Consider the following 12026-nt stretch of genomic DNA (forward strand, 5'->3'; position numbering starts at 1 on the left):
CGTATTATTAGTTTATAGAATATCAATAAAAAGTACCTATAGAACTAAACACGTTAAGTATATTATTATCAATAACAGTATACTTATTACACATTCAAAAATTCTTTACACAGTTTATAGGTAAGTACTCCGTTATATCCCTACCTCGGTACAATCAAGAAAATGTAGTTATAATTAAGAAAAACAAGTTGTCAACAGCAGCAGTTTTAAACCGAAATAAATGCTTGATTTCGGTTTTAAACGGTTTTTTTCGTTTTAAACGGATTGGTTTAAATGGGTTTAAACCGTCCTTACATCTGTAGTCACGCCGAATACTTCGAAATCTAACTCGAAATCAGAGATCTTGCGGATGCAGGTTTGAAGTCTCATATCCCGATGCGGACTTTTAGATTTCAAAAAGGACTATGTGGGTGTAAAAAATACATACTGAAATGCGTTTAGTTAAATAAACTCTGGCACCCATTAGAACAACTAAGTTACATACCTACCTAACAGGTTCGGTCACGACCACGAGCATTAATATGTATACACTTTGGTACCATGTCACATTAACTTTTTTGACAAATTGAACTGTAAGTCTCACTAAATGTCAAATATGTTAGTGCGACAGAGTCTGTTCATAATGAAACTCAACATTCACATCTTCAATACTTCTTGTTTATTAAACTTAACAATAGAAAACCTATCACAGCAATCATGACTTACAATAACCATTTATAACAAAGATAATTTGTAATACATTTTACTCTGCTCTCACCTTCGTATGATATCATTATATCTGTATCAAAATACATATTTATGTAGATAATCGTGCGATGGAAAGTAATTAAAAACTACTTCAAACTTAAAACAAGACCAACCACTCAGCGATGCGATTTTAAATCTTGATTTATTAATTAATACAACTTGTCCATCCTGACTTCAAAACTAACGGTTATTTTTAACTTTACTAATGTGAGTGAGCTGAATCTACTTTATCTATTTCATAAACACTTTGTCTTACTACGCAGTTGCCCTTTACCTTGAGATACTACGTTCGCTCAGTGTTCCCTTCACCTTACAATTACATAAGGTGGCATCTCGTAATTATAGCATAAGATAAGGAATATTACAGTTACTTAAAGGAAAAAAAATACAGTTGATTAGGTACAATGCTTAGCTGTAAGTGGGCCTAAATTCCCACTTGGTTAATTCTATAAATGCGCTCTAGAAAATGACTCCAAAAATTTATTTCAAACATAAATGTTTTAGTTTTTGAAGAGAGACGATGATGTGAAATATGACAATAAGTTTACTTTTCTATTTAAATACGATAGTAGGTAAATTATAGGTAAATGCGCTTTAGAGAATTATTACAGAAGACAATTACTGACACCTACATATAGATACTATTCTATAGTAAGCCCGTAAGCCGTAAGTGACGTCCTATATTGCGGCCCTGGCTTGAATAATAAAAAAAACACACTAAACTTCCATGAATTTTCCAACAGGAAATTCCACTTGACATCAACTCAGAATCAAGGTTTGAATCATCCCTCCAGTATTCGTTACGATGTCACTAACATCCTGTATATAGTTTATCGTTTCCCTTAGCATTCAAGTAAATTACTTAGTATCATGAGAATGACTGAGATCACGTAGTACGAAGTACCTATCCTGAACTGGGCGGGCTTATTAGTGCTCGTTAGGCTTGGCGAGCACTGTGCTAGTCTCCTTGGTGCGGAAGTGGTTGTTGTATAGCGTGTAGGCCATGCCGGCAGTGAGGGCCGCGACCACGGCGCCCTGAGATATCACTCGGAACTGCATCAGGTACACACTGGTACTCATGGCGCCGCGAGTCTTATACTTGTACGCGCCAAGACCCACCGCGCCGGCTAAACTCGCGAGACCTGTTGGGAAATGGAATTGTATCAACCATCTGTCTGTATCAGTGATCCATATGATCAGTCTGTATGACTGATTTTCTATAATTCAGCTGTGAAAATCGTCACGTATTATAAACATAATATAATATCGTGATTTTAAAATTTGTTTAATGTCCAATCGTGATATCATCCACTAAAGTAATGTACTTACTTAGTGATAGGTACAGTCAGAAGCAACACTAGACAGTAACACTCTAAGTGATCAAAAGCATCGGCACAACCTACGTGTTCAAAAAGTTGGCAACCACCTAATTGTCCACATATTTTTGTACATCTTGACTGCTTGGATACCATTTGCGCAGTGAGTGTTGTCATATTTACGACGACATATTTGAGTCGAACTATTTGACACTGTAAGCGTCTCGCGAATCAACGATTAGGTTGTTGCCAACTTTTTGAACACGCAGGCTGTGTCGATGTTTTTGGTCACTTAGAGTGTTAATATTGAACGTCCCTAATTTTTGGACATTCTGGATGTTGCTAAATATTATGTATACCTTGACTATCACTATTTGCTTCTGAATGTACCTAGAATACCTATCCGTCATTACTAAAAATAACTACGTAAATAGATTTTGATAAAGGATTTTCCCTTTATTTTCCTCATGTCTAGGACTGGAGATAGATAACTGGGTACATGTTTGAGTTTCAATACTTAAATAGGTAACAATCCCTGAGAACGGCAATGAACTGGTTTTACAAAATTGCTAGGTATAAATTGAACTGTATAGCCACAGCGACAGATTATAATTACCTACATACATGTTCATTACTTTGTTTGATGTTTGAAGTGCCGATAAACAGGTGCCTACCCACTTATTCGCCTTTGGAACCCTGTCGCGCTAACATTACAGTAAAACAAGTTAATGCGACATGGTACCAAAGTGATACACATTGTATGTGTCTGTAATCGAGTACTTCTCTTGCTTACTCCACATTCATCAATCGTTTCGTGCACGTACACCGAAGAAAGAAGAAACAATGAGAAGGGGAAGAAGTGTGTCAGGATCGAAGCAAATGGAATTGAATAGTCTCTGCTTACCCGTTTACGTATGTATGTCATTGTGCAATAAAGTAGATGCTGTATTTGATTTGACTAACAGACCACTGACAACATCCTCTTAATAACCGGGGCGTACCTATAACCACTAAGCTGCTGTTCCACTGCGGGTTAGTGCTACAGCAGAAAATTTTCACAGTTCTATAACGTCACAGTTCCATAGAACTAATAGGAGTTACTGATAGCAACATAGGCGGTAGGTACCTACAAACACAAACTCACGCTCACAATTCCCAGTGGGGTAGACAGAAGCATAAGAAATTAGAAAAGATTTACAACAGTTGCAATCACTTCTGATACAAAAATAAAGTCAAAAATACAAGACAAGAAATAAAGATAACATTAACAAAATACGTATATAGACCTCACTACTGGCCACAGGCCCTCCCCTCAAACAACCGGAGGGATATGGAACATACTCCACCACACTGCTCCACTGTGGGTTTGCGGAGTTGTTTTTAAGGCTAATAACCGAACCTACGGCTTAACGTGGCCTCTGAAGCACGAAATCATCTTACTTTTTCTGTCAATCAGGTGATTCAAGTCTGCAAGTCCTAGCCAAACAAAGAAATAAACACTTACCAATAATCATGAATGGAGATTCTTTAGCTTTGCGTGTTAGTTTCTCGCCATGGCTTTCCTCGTGGTAGTCGAAAAGTGGCCTTTCCTGTGCCATTTTGTTTACTGAAACAACGTTGAATTTAACTTCACAATGCACAATCTAACACATTAGTGTCTATAATTAATAATTATTATAAAAATATGAACTAAATAATATTACGTTTAAACGCGTATACTTACGAAATAAGTATTTAGGTATATAAAATAAGACGAATTTATTTCGCACACGACACGCTAGTTGTGGCCGACGTGATTACGTCGAATGATGACATCGAACATCACGTCTTGACTCATGCTGGGACATGGGAGCATGAATGTAATCACGTGTTTCTATAAACAACCTAAATGACGCGAGTTTGTTTTTTTATCGAATCATCTCATTAACTCGACGAAGTATATATCAATATACCTACCTACTCACTCTCTCTAATACCTTATGGGTGTACTCATATTATGCTCGTAAATATAAGTACCTATTCTTTTTGTAAGTCAAATGCCTATCTATCGTGGTTATAAATAAAAAAAAACACATACCTTATTCTTAAGTCTTGTAACTTGTATAGAATCGGTGGAAACCACAGCTGCTTGCGTACGTGCGTAACGTAGTCGACTAGACTAGGTACTTATGGAACCAATGTGCTATTAGGAAGATTGTTGGTTTTATCGCTGACGTCACCCGCCGCAGACGTGTGTAACTAAAATCGTGCGCATCGAATCGACGCTAGTATGAACTTGATCTTGAATTAGTTTTAGGTTATTAAATAGTTCTATCAGTTGTTTGACGCGCTAACTTTCGTTTCGTAGCTGGATAATGAAACGTACCTATTTTATAAAATCGAAAATGTAATCGATATCTATTTTGGTGGGCCCGAATGCCGCGAATATTAAACGGTAGGTAGGTATATGGTTTAGGTATTCAATGTTATCTTATCATATCACTTATCACGAGTGATATAGGAAAATAATTTGACCGACACGACAACGGCTATATCTCACTTCCAAAAAAACCTGTCGATTCAGTGAAATATACTATTTGTAGGTATAATATTAACATCATAATATTATACAGAATTACATAAAATGTCTCCAATAATGAAACCTTACGGGCTTTGAGCCTACAGAGGGATATTATGCAAATTAAAACATATTTACAAAACGTAATTTATATATTTAATGTGATAAAAATGTCGCACTGTCTTTGTGATATCGACATAGCGGAAGCTAAACATTGGCCGGACTTATATTAAAAACATATTTAAGGGTTTAAAGAAACATCTACAGTTAATTTATTTACTTCTATGGTATACCCAAGTGTAAAATATAATGACGTAGGTAACAGTTGTATGCTGCATGGTACATAAAATGCTCTAGTTACGATGTATTTTAAGCTTTGTAATTATTTTAAGTGGCCAGTTATTTATTTAGCTATACTCGTATATATGTTTTTAAACGATTTTTAGCTTTTTCTATGAAATAAAGCTTCGAGTCGCGAATATACCCTAGGTACGGTCACGAGTACTAATATGTATACACTTCAATACCATGTCACATTAACTTTTTTGACAAATGAAACCGTAAGTCTCATTAAATGTCAAACATGATAGTGCGACAGGGTTCTAAAGTGGGTACATGATATTACTCATGACTGTACACTACTTACTGGTAGTATACCTGCGATCGAGGCTTTCAATACAAGACCCATAATATTATAAATCAAAGGATACGCTTTATAATTTTTGCGTACTTCGAAAAGGTACCGCCATTCTCTTCAAAAAGGAAAAATAAGGTATTTTTGTACAAAATCAAAGAAAATAGTTTTTTATATTTCTAATATGGTTTCTAATGTGGTTTCCCTTGTACGCCGGTACAAGAATCAACATTCTAACAATAACAAAAATAATCATACAAATGTTCTCATCATAAATATCTAATAGACAAGTAATTTGGATTGTAGTTTAGTTAAAGCGATTATAAGGACAACTCACATTGATAAAATGACGTTACCGACGGTTTTTTTAAACATAACTTTTTAAATATAAGGTTTATGAAACCTTACCTCATGAAAATGCGGCAAGAAAATCGAATGCGTATTATTATCTTTTAATTTACAAAACTACATTCCAAATTTGAATCACAGCAATAAAACTTATGCTTATACATATGAATTATGAAGGAATAAAATTTTATAGCTTTAAGAAATTTGTTTTAATTTTATATATTCTACACTAGGCTTAATCCAATGGGCGCCATTTTCTTTATACTTTGTCGTACAATTCGGACGTGTCATGGTTAAGTTTATTTTTAAATACAATTTTGAAAGTTGCAATTCAAAGTACGATAAATAATTTTACAAAAAGGGCGCCCATTAGATCACCTCCTGTAATTTTGATTAACATAAAATAGTAACTAAAAAGAACGAATATGATATAATAATTATTTCCAAATGTTATTAAGAAACATTGCAGTTGTCGCGCCATATTCAAACTATCGGTGGCATAAAATATATTAAAGCCAGCAACAACAAACATAACGATTGTCGTACGCGTTACACGGCTCAACCTATCACGTTGGTGTAATCTAACAGAAAGCTCCGTGAGATGTGGGTACGCAAGAACTAAATTTTGCGATGGATGTACTTCTGACAACCCCAATGGGGATATAGTAGTGAGCTTGGGGTTAAAAAACGCCACATCAAAGCAATTCATCTTAAAAAAGCATTATTGCAATTTGACATTTGCGCATATAAAAGTAAGTGCGCAATGCAAACAACTGTCAAATATAAATATTGCTTTTTTAGATGAATTGTTTTGATGTAGTCTTTTTGACCCCCTATGTTATGCGTGTTTGTTTCCTTACTCTGTTGCAGAATGATCCTCGACACATGTAATTTTGGCAAGTTAACAAAGAATGTTCTTTTATTCTTTGTATTTTTACGCTAAACGTCTTTATAATAAACATAATTAAGCTATACCTTTTGCGTTATAACATGGTGCGTAGCTGTTAGAATGATAATATTTCTTTGTCTGTCTCTGTCGCACTAAGTTGTACTCTATCTTTCTGTCCTGCTGTCATGGGACCTTGTTAGAGCACAAAAACTGTAGCGATGTATGTCGGACAAATTTAAATATTTTCTAAAATCTTTAAACCTGTGGTCTTTACAAATTTGCTATGTCTACTATCTATCTATTAGGGCTTATTTCCTACCATACCGACTTTAATGCAATTGTAGTTTTCCTGTCCGCATAACAGGCAACTTAATCTAAGTTCTATATCCGCAAGGATCACTCTACAATCGCTGCGTATGCACGGTTAGCAGTCCTAACAGCCTCCCAACCTCTTTTTTTAGAAGTCGATCAGAACAAATTATTCTACTACCTACGTCAGCCTCATTGGTATTGGCTGGGCGCACTGGAAGATACTTTCTCTAGCTTTTCGAAGTGTTTCCTCGCGTTCCGGATGTTGATGAGCGTCGCTTCGGACGGGATCTTCGGGTCGGACATCTCCACCATGACGTAAGTGTTCGACGTAAATCCGTCTATGAACGCCGCGAACACACTGTTGCGTACCTGAAAGATATAAATAGCTTTTAATTAAATTGGGAGAAGTTGTCACCACAATGTCCAGTCAATAAAGAGATTGCCCAGTTATTATGAAGAATGACCGGCCACTACGGACATTGACCATTAATTATAGAGAATGGCCAGTCATTATGGAGAATCACCGGTCATTGTGGAAATGACCGGTCGCTACAGTCATTGATCAGACATTAAGGATAATGACCTGTTATAGTGGATAATGACCGACCACTATGCAGAACATCGTGGATAATGACCGGTCATTGCGAAAAATGATCGGTCACTACGGACTTTTACCAGTCTTTATGTATAATGACCGGTTACTAGAATGACAGGTCACTGCGGAGAAGGACCGGCCGCTACGTACATTGACAAGTCGTTATGGAGAATGACCGGTTATTGTAGATAATGACCGGTAACTACGGACATTGATCAGTCATTTTGGATTCACTGCGGTCTGGGGCAGCTTGCGCGTGTATTTCATGTACTTCATTTGCGTTGCGCCTGTGTTATTACATTGGCTAATAAGAGTAGTTTTGTACGGTGTGACCGGGGTGTGACGTGCACGGCGCACTGACTCCTGGGTCCGCAGCGGCGGCGTGGGCTGGCAGTCATCATGGCTTTCACATTTATGTGTACCTATCCTATATTTATTATCTTTGACTAGTGAAGGAGACAAATATTATATAGCCTAAACATTTTTAGTATTTCCTTCATACTAGTTGATAAAATGATACAGTCAGCCTAATACATAAAACGTTATTAGCAATATATATTGTTATCTATACGTATACATACCTCCATGCTCTGGAACTGCGCGGCTAGCTTGGAGCAGGATAGTTTGAACTGCTTGACGATGTTGGAAACCTTTTCGAAGCGGTGCGCGTCGCGGTGCGGCCGCCGCTGACAATGCGACACCACTAGGAACGTAGCCCGCTCGAACAGTAACACCTGCAAACATCAATACAAAAAAAACACATTACAAATAAAAAAAATGGTACAAAAGGCGGCCTTCTTGCTAAGGTAGCAATTTTTTCCAGTCAACCTAAACATTCATATCTACGTAGTTATATTTATGCCAATGTTTATCATAATTGGTGCAAAACTTAAGAGAAAAAGTGTGGAAAAATGATATAAATAGATTTCCAGACAAAATAGTTAAATAATACGGTTAGGTAGGATTCTAAAAAAGGACATTCGGTGTTACGACTTTAAGTAGATCCTTACTTGAAAATAAAGATGTTTCTTTACGCCAATGCAATGTTTGCTATATCTACGATGAATCACGAGTCCCAGGCTAACTTAGATCATACTAACCTCATCTGCGTCTACGATCTGCGCGAACTGTTTTAACGATGATTCTAACGCCTTGACATTAGGTATTAGCTTGTATACTATGCTTGACCACGCTCTGAAACAGATGGAACAATAACTTTTTATTGCATATGCACATAACATAGAGTAAATATAAATACATACATATAGACAAGATGACGCCTATTTCCCTTTGGAGTAGGCAGAGACCATGGAATTCCACTTACTACTATCCTGACACTCCACTTTCGCTTCTTCCACTCTCATCAAAGACAAAATAGACTACTAGATTAGAGGAAAAATAGTACATTTATAAATAGTATACAATGGAAGTAGACTTCTTGTGACCCTAAGACTACAGTAGTAAGTAAATAATAAAAATTAAAATAATTAATAATAATAACTCTCCACCACGGGGGTGATTCCCAAGCACCTACACCACAGTCTCAAATGCTAGGTCTCCCTGCCAACACGTATGTCATCATGCAGAAAGCAGCCATCCTTAACATCTGTCGGATAGTACGCAAATTCCTATCCTCCGACATTGACATCATGACTGAATGCACAGATACATAATAATTATACCCTCCTTTCAGTCGCACTTGGTCTGTGACCCATGTCTCTGGTAAATACCCTCCGAAAGAGGAGATAAACTATAGTTTAAAAAAATAATAATAATAGTAATAATTTGTCCACAAATTACAACAAAAAGACAAATAATATAAAGTTACAACAGGGATACTTATGTATTGAATATCTGTGGAGCAAATATTATAAAGAAATAATAATTACTTGTATAAAGTCTCGTCCCATATGCTAGTCCGGAAGCAGGTACAGTCTAGTGGCTTGGACAACCGCTTGAGGTCCTCCTCCCGCTCCTTGAAGATCTCTTCTCGTTGCTCCTCCGTGACCAGGTCCATCTTGTGCACTAAGCAGAATATCCGGGCCTCCGGCGAGTTCTACAAATGTTAGGATAACAGTGAGAACACAAGGTGAAAGAAAGAGAGGAGACAATGTAGAGACGCATTAATGGAAGTTACAACATTCATTTTTCATAGTTTAACACAATCGATTTGAATAGATTCTAACCAGTTAATTTTCTTGAATAAAGTGATGGGTCAGAATATATAACCAGCGTCACAGCTGTGTATATTATACAACATGGCTTCTGTTTAGCCATTTCACCACATTTGTCAGGCCGTAGAACTCTGATGTCTATGTGTAAATCTACAATGACACCACAAAACTGACTAATAGTTTTTTTTTTATAGAGTAGTAGGAGCTAACAAACTGCTACAAATACAGTCTTTGCTTCTAGAGTGAACTCTTATGAAAATAAATTAGACAAATACCTTAAAAATCTGCCTGCCTGTTTAAATATAAATAATATCCTAACCTGTAATATAGCTTCCAAACATGACTGGTAGTAGTGCATATCCTTCTCCATCTCTCTACTTTCCACATCAAACACATATATGAGGACTTCCACATTCCTGAAGATGTTGTCTCTCTGTGATGCGAAGTAGTTCTCCATGAAAGCCTCCTGCCCCCCACAGTCCCACAAATTTAGAACCAGGTTGCCCAAGAACCGGACATGTGAGTGCTCCACATCAACTGAAAAGTATTATCAATTATTTTAAATTCAAAAGTATCTTTATTCAGTAGGTAACATAGTTACACTTTCAATCTTCATTTTTTACATAGCAAACATCTCATCTGCCTAAAACTACTGCAGCTTCTCACAACCTGTATAGCCTCTAATTTATTTATTTCATGCTTTTAAAACAGATACTTATAACAACTAGCATTTTCAGCTGCTTGTTTTACTTTTCATACACAGATAGATTATAAATCTATGTTTTGTGAATTAATACATGTTCTAGTTCTGAGTAATCCACTTATCAATCTAAATTAAATAAAACATATTTATACAATTCAATTGCACTTTATTGCATATTGATCAGAAGTTTATAACTCAAGTGATTAGTTCAATGAATGTTTACTGATACGAAGTGAATAATACTATTCATAAATAATGATAGTAGTATGAGCATGCAATACAAAAGGTTTTTTTTGTTAGGTTAATTGAAAAAAAAAAAGGCTTAGTACATAAATACAAAGTAACCATGCACCATTGTAAGGCTAGAGGGTGAGATCTTTTGTTTAAACATAAACATTTTGAACCCCAACTACTGCAGAGTTCAAACACTTTTGATTTTTACATGATACACTAAACAGTAACTGAACTAGGTGGATGGTTACCTACATGAGCTGATTCAGGCTCTATAACCATTTGGTACATGCCCACTTCTGGTTTCTAAACAAACTTTTTTATCCTATTCAATGATAGGTTATCAGTCTAATACTAGCCCACCACGTTAGAGACATATAGATAAGATTCAATTGCAAATATATGCTTCACTATAGTGAAAGCTGTAGCTGATATAGGTACTCTACTTACTTGTAGCTCCTAATCTTCTAGTATCCCTGGCAATGTAGTTGGCAAATATTATAGACCTCATACTGGTCTTGCCCGACCCACTCTTGCCCATCAAAAGTACCTGTATAAAGCGTGACACATAGTTTATCAATTTCAATTAGATGTAGTAAACGTGGTAACCAAAAATCTAATTACGAATTATGTCAGCTATCAAAGAACTTTATTTTACGTTTGTGAGGACATTTTATACCTTCTTCTTCATGTTGAAAAACTTGCACAGGGTCAAGGGTCCCAAACACCAAGATGTGTCGTTTTCCTACAATGTTTCGTCTTCAATAATTCGATTCCCGTACACTTTAGATTGTACCAATTTTTTTGTATAAAATTGTTTAGAAAGAACAACACAAAAACCAACAGTGTTATTGGCAATTTAAACTTGTCTTACTCTACAATTCTTTAAAAAAGGAGGCGTAAAATATTTCAACTGCACTTCGCAATCCCTACACAAAAATGACAGTTTCCTTTTTTTTCATGGTTTGGTAAAGTTTGGTTTTATTGGGGCTTTTCGGCGGGAAACGGGAACGGGACAGTTGCTTTCTTCATTGAGTAATCTAAATAATTAATACGAAGTGGTGTTTTGTGGTTAATGATCGCATTAAGTTAGTCGGAAGACATTCGCGAGTGTTATTATATTGGAGTATTCAATAAACAAAGTGTATCTGCCTATTTTCGCTTCGTGCTGGGAAGCCGCTTCATAACTCAAAAGTTTATGCGGACTTTTGAGTTAATTCGTTTGGGGTTCGGAGTAGGAGTCTACTCCGAGGGTGGGGGCTTAGGTTTCATCATCATCTTTCATCATTTCATTAATCATCAAGAAAAAAAATACGTCAGACATGGCTGTATGGGCATAGTTCCCTTTGCCTTACCCTTCGGGGAAAACCAAACCAAAAAAAAAAAAAAATTGGTTTTATTGGTTCGTTTGTTGTGGCTTTTCGGCGGGAAACGGGAACGGGACAGTTGCTTTCTTCATTGAGTAATCTAAATAATTAATACGAAGTGGTGTTTTGTGGTTAATGATCGCATTAAGTTAG

At 36.3% G+C, this 12026-nt stretch overlaps 2 protein-coding genes across 3 annotated transcripts; both read right to left on the reverse strand.

The window, feature by feature from the left end:
- Positions 1 to 635: 635 nt before the first annotated feature.
- Positions 636 to 4365, reverse strand: LOC126381915 (HIG1 domain family member 1A, mitochondrial-like). Of its 2 annotated transcripts, none has more exons than XM_050031482.1 (3): positions 4141 to 4365; positions 3568 to 3669; positions 636 to 1889 (listed from the first exon to the last, which is right to left on the reverse strand). In XM_050031482.1, the coding sequence occupies exons 2-3, from the start codon at positions 3659 to 3661 to the stop codon at positions 1675 to 1677; spliced, it is 309 nt and encodes a 102-aa protein (XP_049887439.1). In that variant the 5' UTR covers positions 3662 to 3669; positions 4141 to 4365; the 3' UTR covers positions 636 to 1674. The 2 variants fall into 2 exon arrangements, with proteins under 2 accessions (XP_049887439.1, XP_049887440.1); XM_050031483.1 differs by lacking the exon at positions 4141 to 4365 and adding an exon at positions 3787 to 3925.
- A 388-nt stretch (positions 4366 to 4753) lies between these two features.
- LOC126381912 (ras-related GTP-binding protein A) lies at positions 4754 to 11453 on the reverse strand. Its single transcript, XM_050031480.1, has 7 exons — positions 11186 to 11453; positions 10957 to 11056; positions 9892 to 10109; positions 9288 to 9454; positions 8499 to 8592; positions 7980 to 8132; positions 4754 to 7172 (listed from the first exon to the last, which is right to left on the reverse strand). The coding sequence occupies exons 1-7, from the start codon at positions 11195 to 11197 to the stop codon at positions 6993 to 6995; spliced, it is 924 nt and encodes a 307-aa protein (XP_049887437.1). The 5' UTR covers positions 11198 to 11453; the 3' UTR covers positions 4754 to 6992.
- Positions 11454 to 12026: the final 573 nt, after the last annotated feature.

The sequence above is a fragment of the Pectinophora gossypiella genome, chromosome 3 (genome assembly GCF_024362695.1).
Source record: "Pectinophora gossypiella chromosome 3, ilPecGoss1.1, whole genome shotgun sequence".
In the NCBI taxonomy this organism is placed as follows: Eukaryota; Metazoa; Arthropoda; class Insecta; order Lepidoptera; family Gelechiidae; genus Pectinophora; species Pectinophora gossypiella.

What these genes read in the sequence shown, in the direction of transcription:
- LOC126381912 (XM_050031480.1), bottom strand. An exon ending in TAGAAGATTAGGAGCTACAA is followed by an intron (nt 10,110 to 10,956) that starts GTAAGTAGAGTA and finishes AATACTTTTCAG; the next exon opens with TTGATGTGGAGCACTCACAT. An exon ending in TGGGACGAGACTTTATACAA is followed by an intron (nt 8,593 to 9,287) that starts GTAATTATTATT and finishes CATCTGTTTCAG; the next exon opens with AGCGTGGTCAAGCATAGTAT.
- LOC126381915 (XM_050031482.1), bottom strand. Translation starts at nt 3,661, where the DNA reads ATGGCACAGGAAAGGCCACTTTTCGACTACCACGAGGAAAGCCATGGC. An exon ending in ATCTCCATTCATGATTATTG is followed by an intron (nt 1,890 to 3,567) that starts GTAAGTGTTTAT and finishes ATTTCCCAACAG; the next exon opens with GTCTCGCGAGTTTAGCCGGC.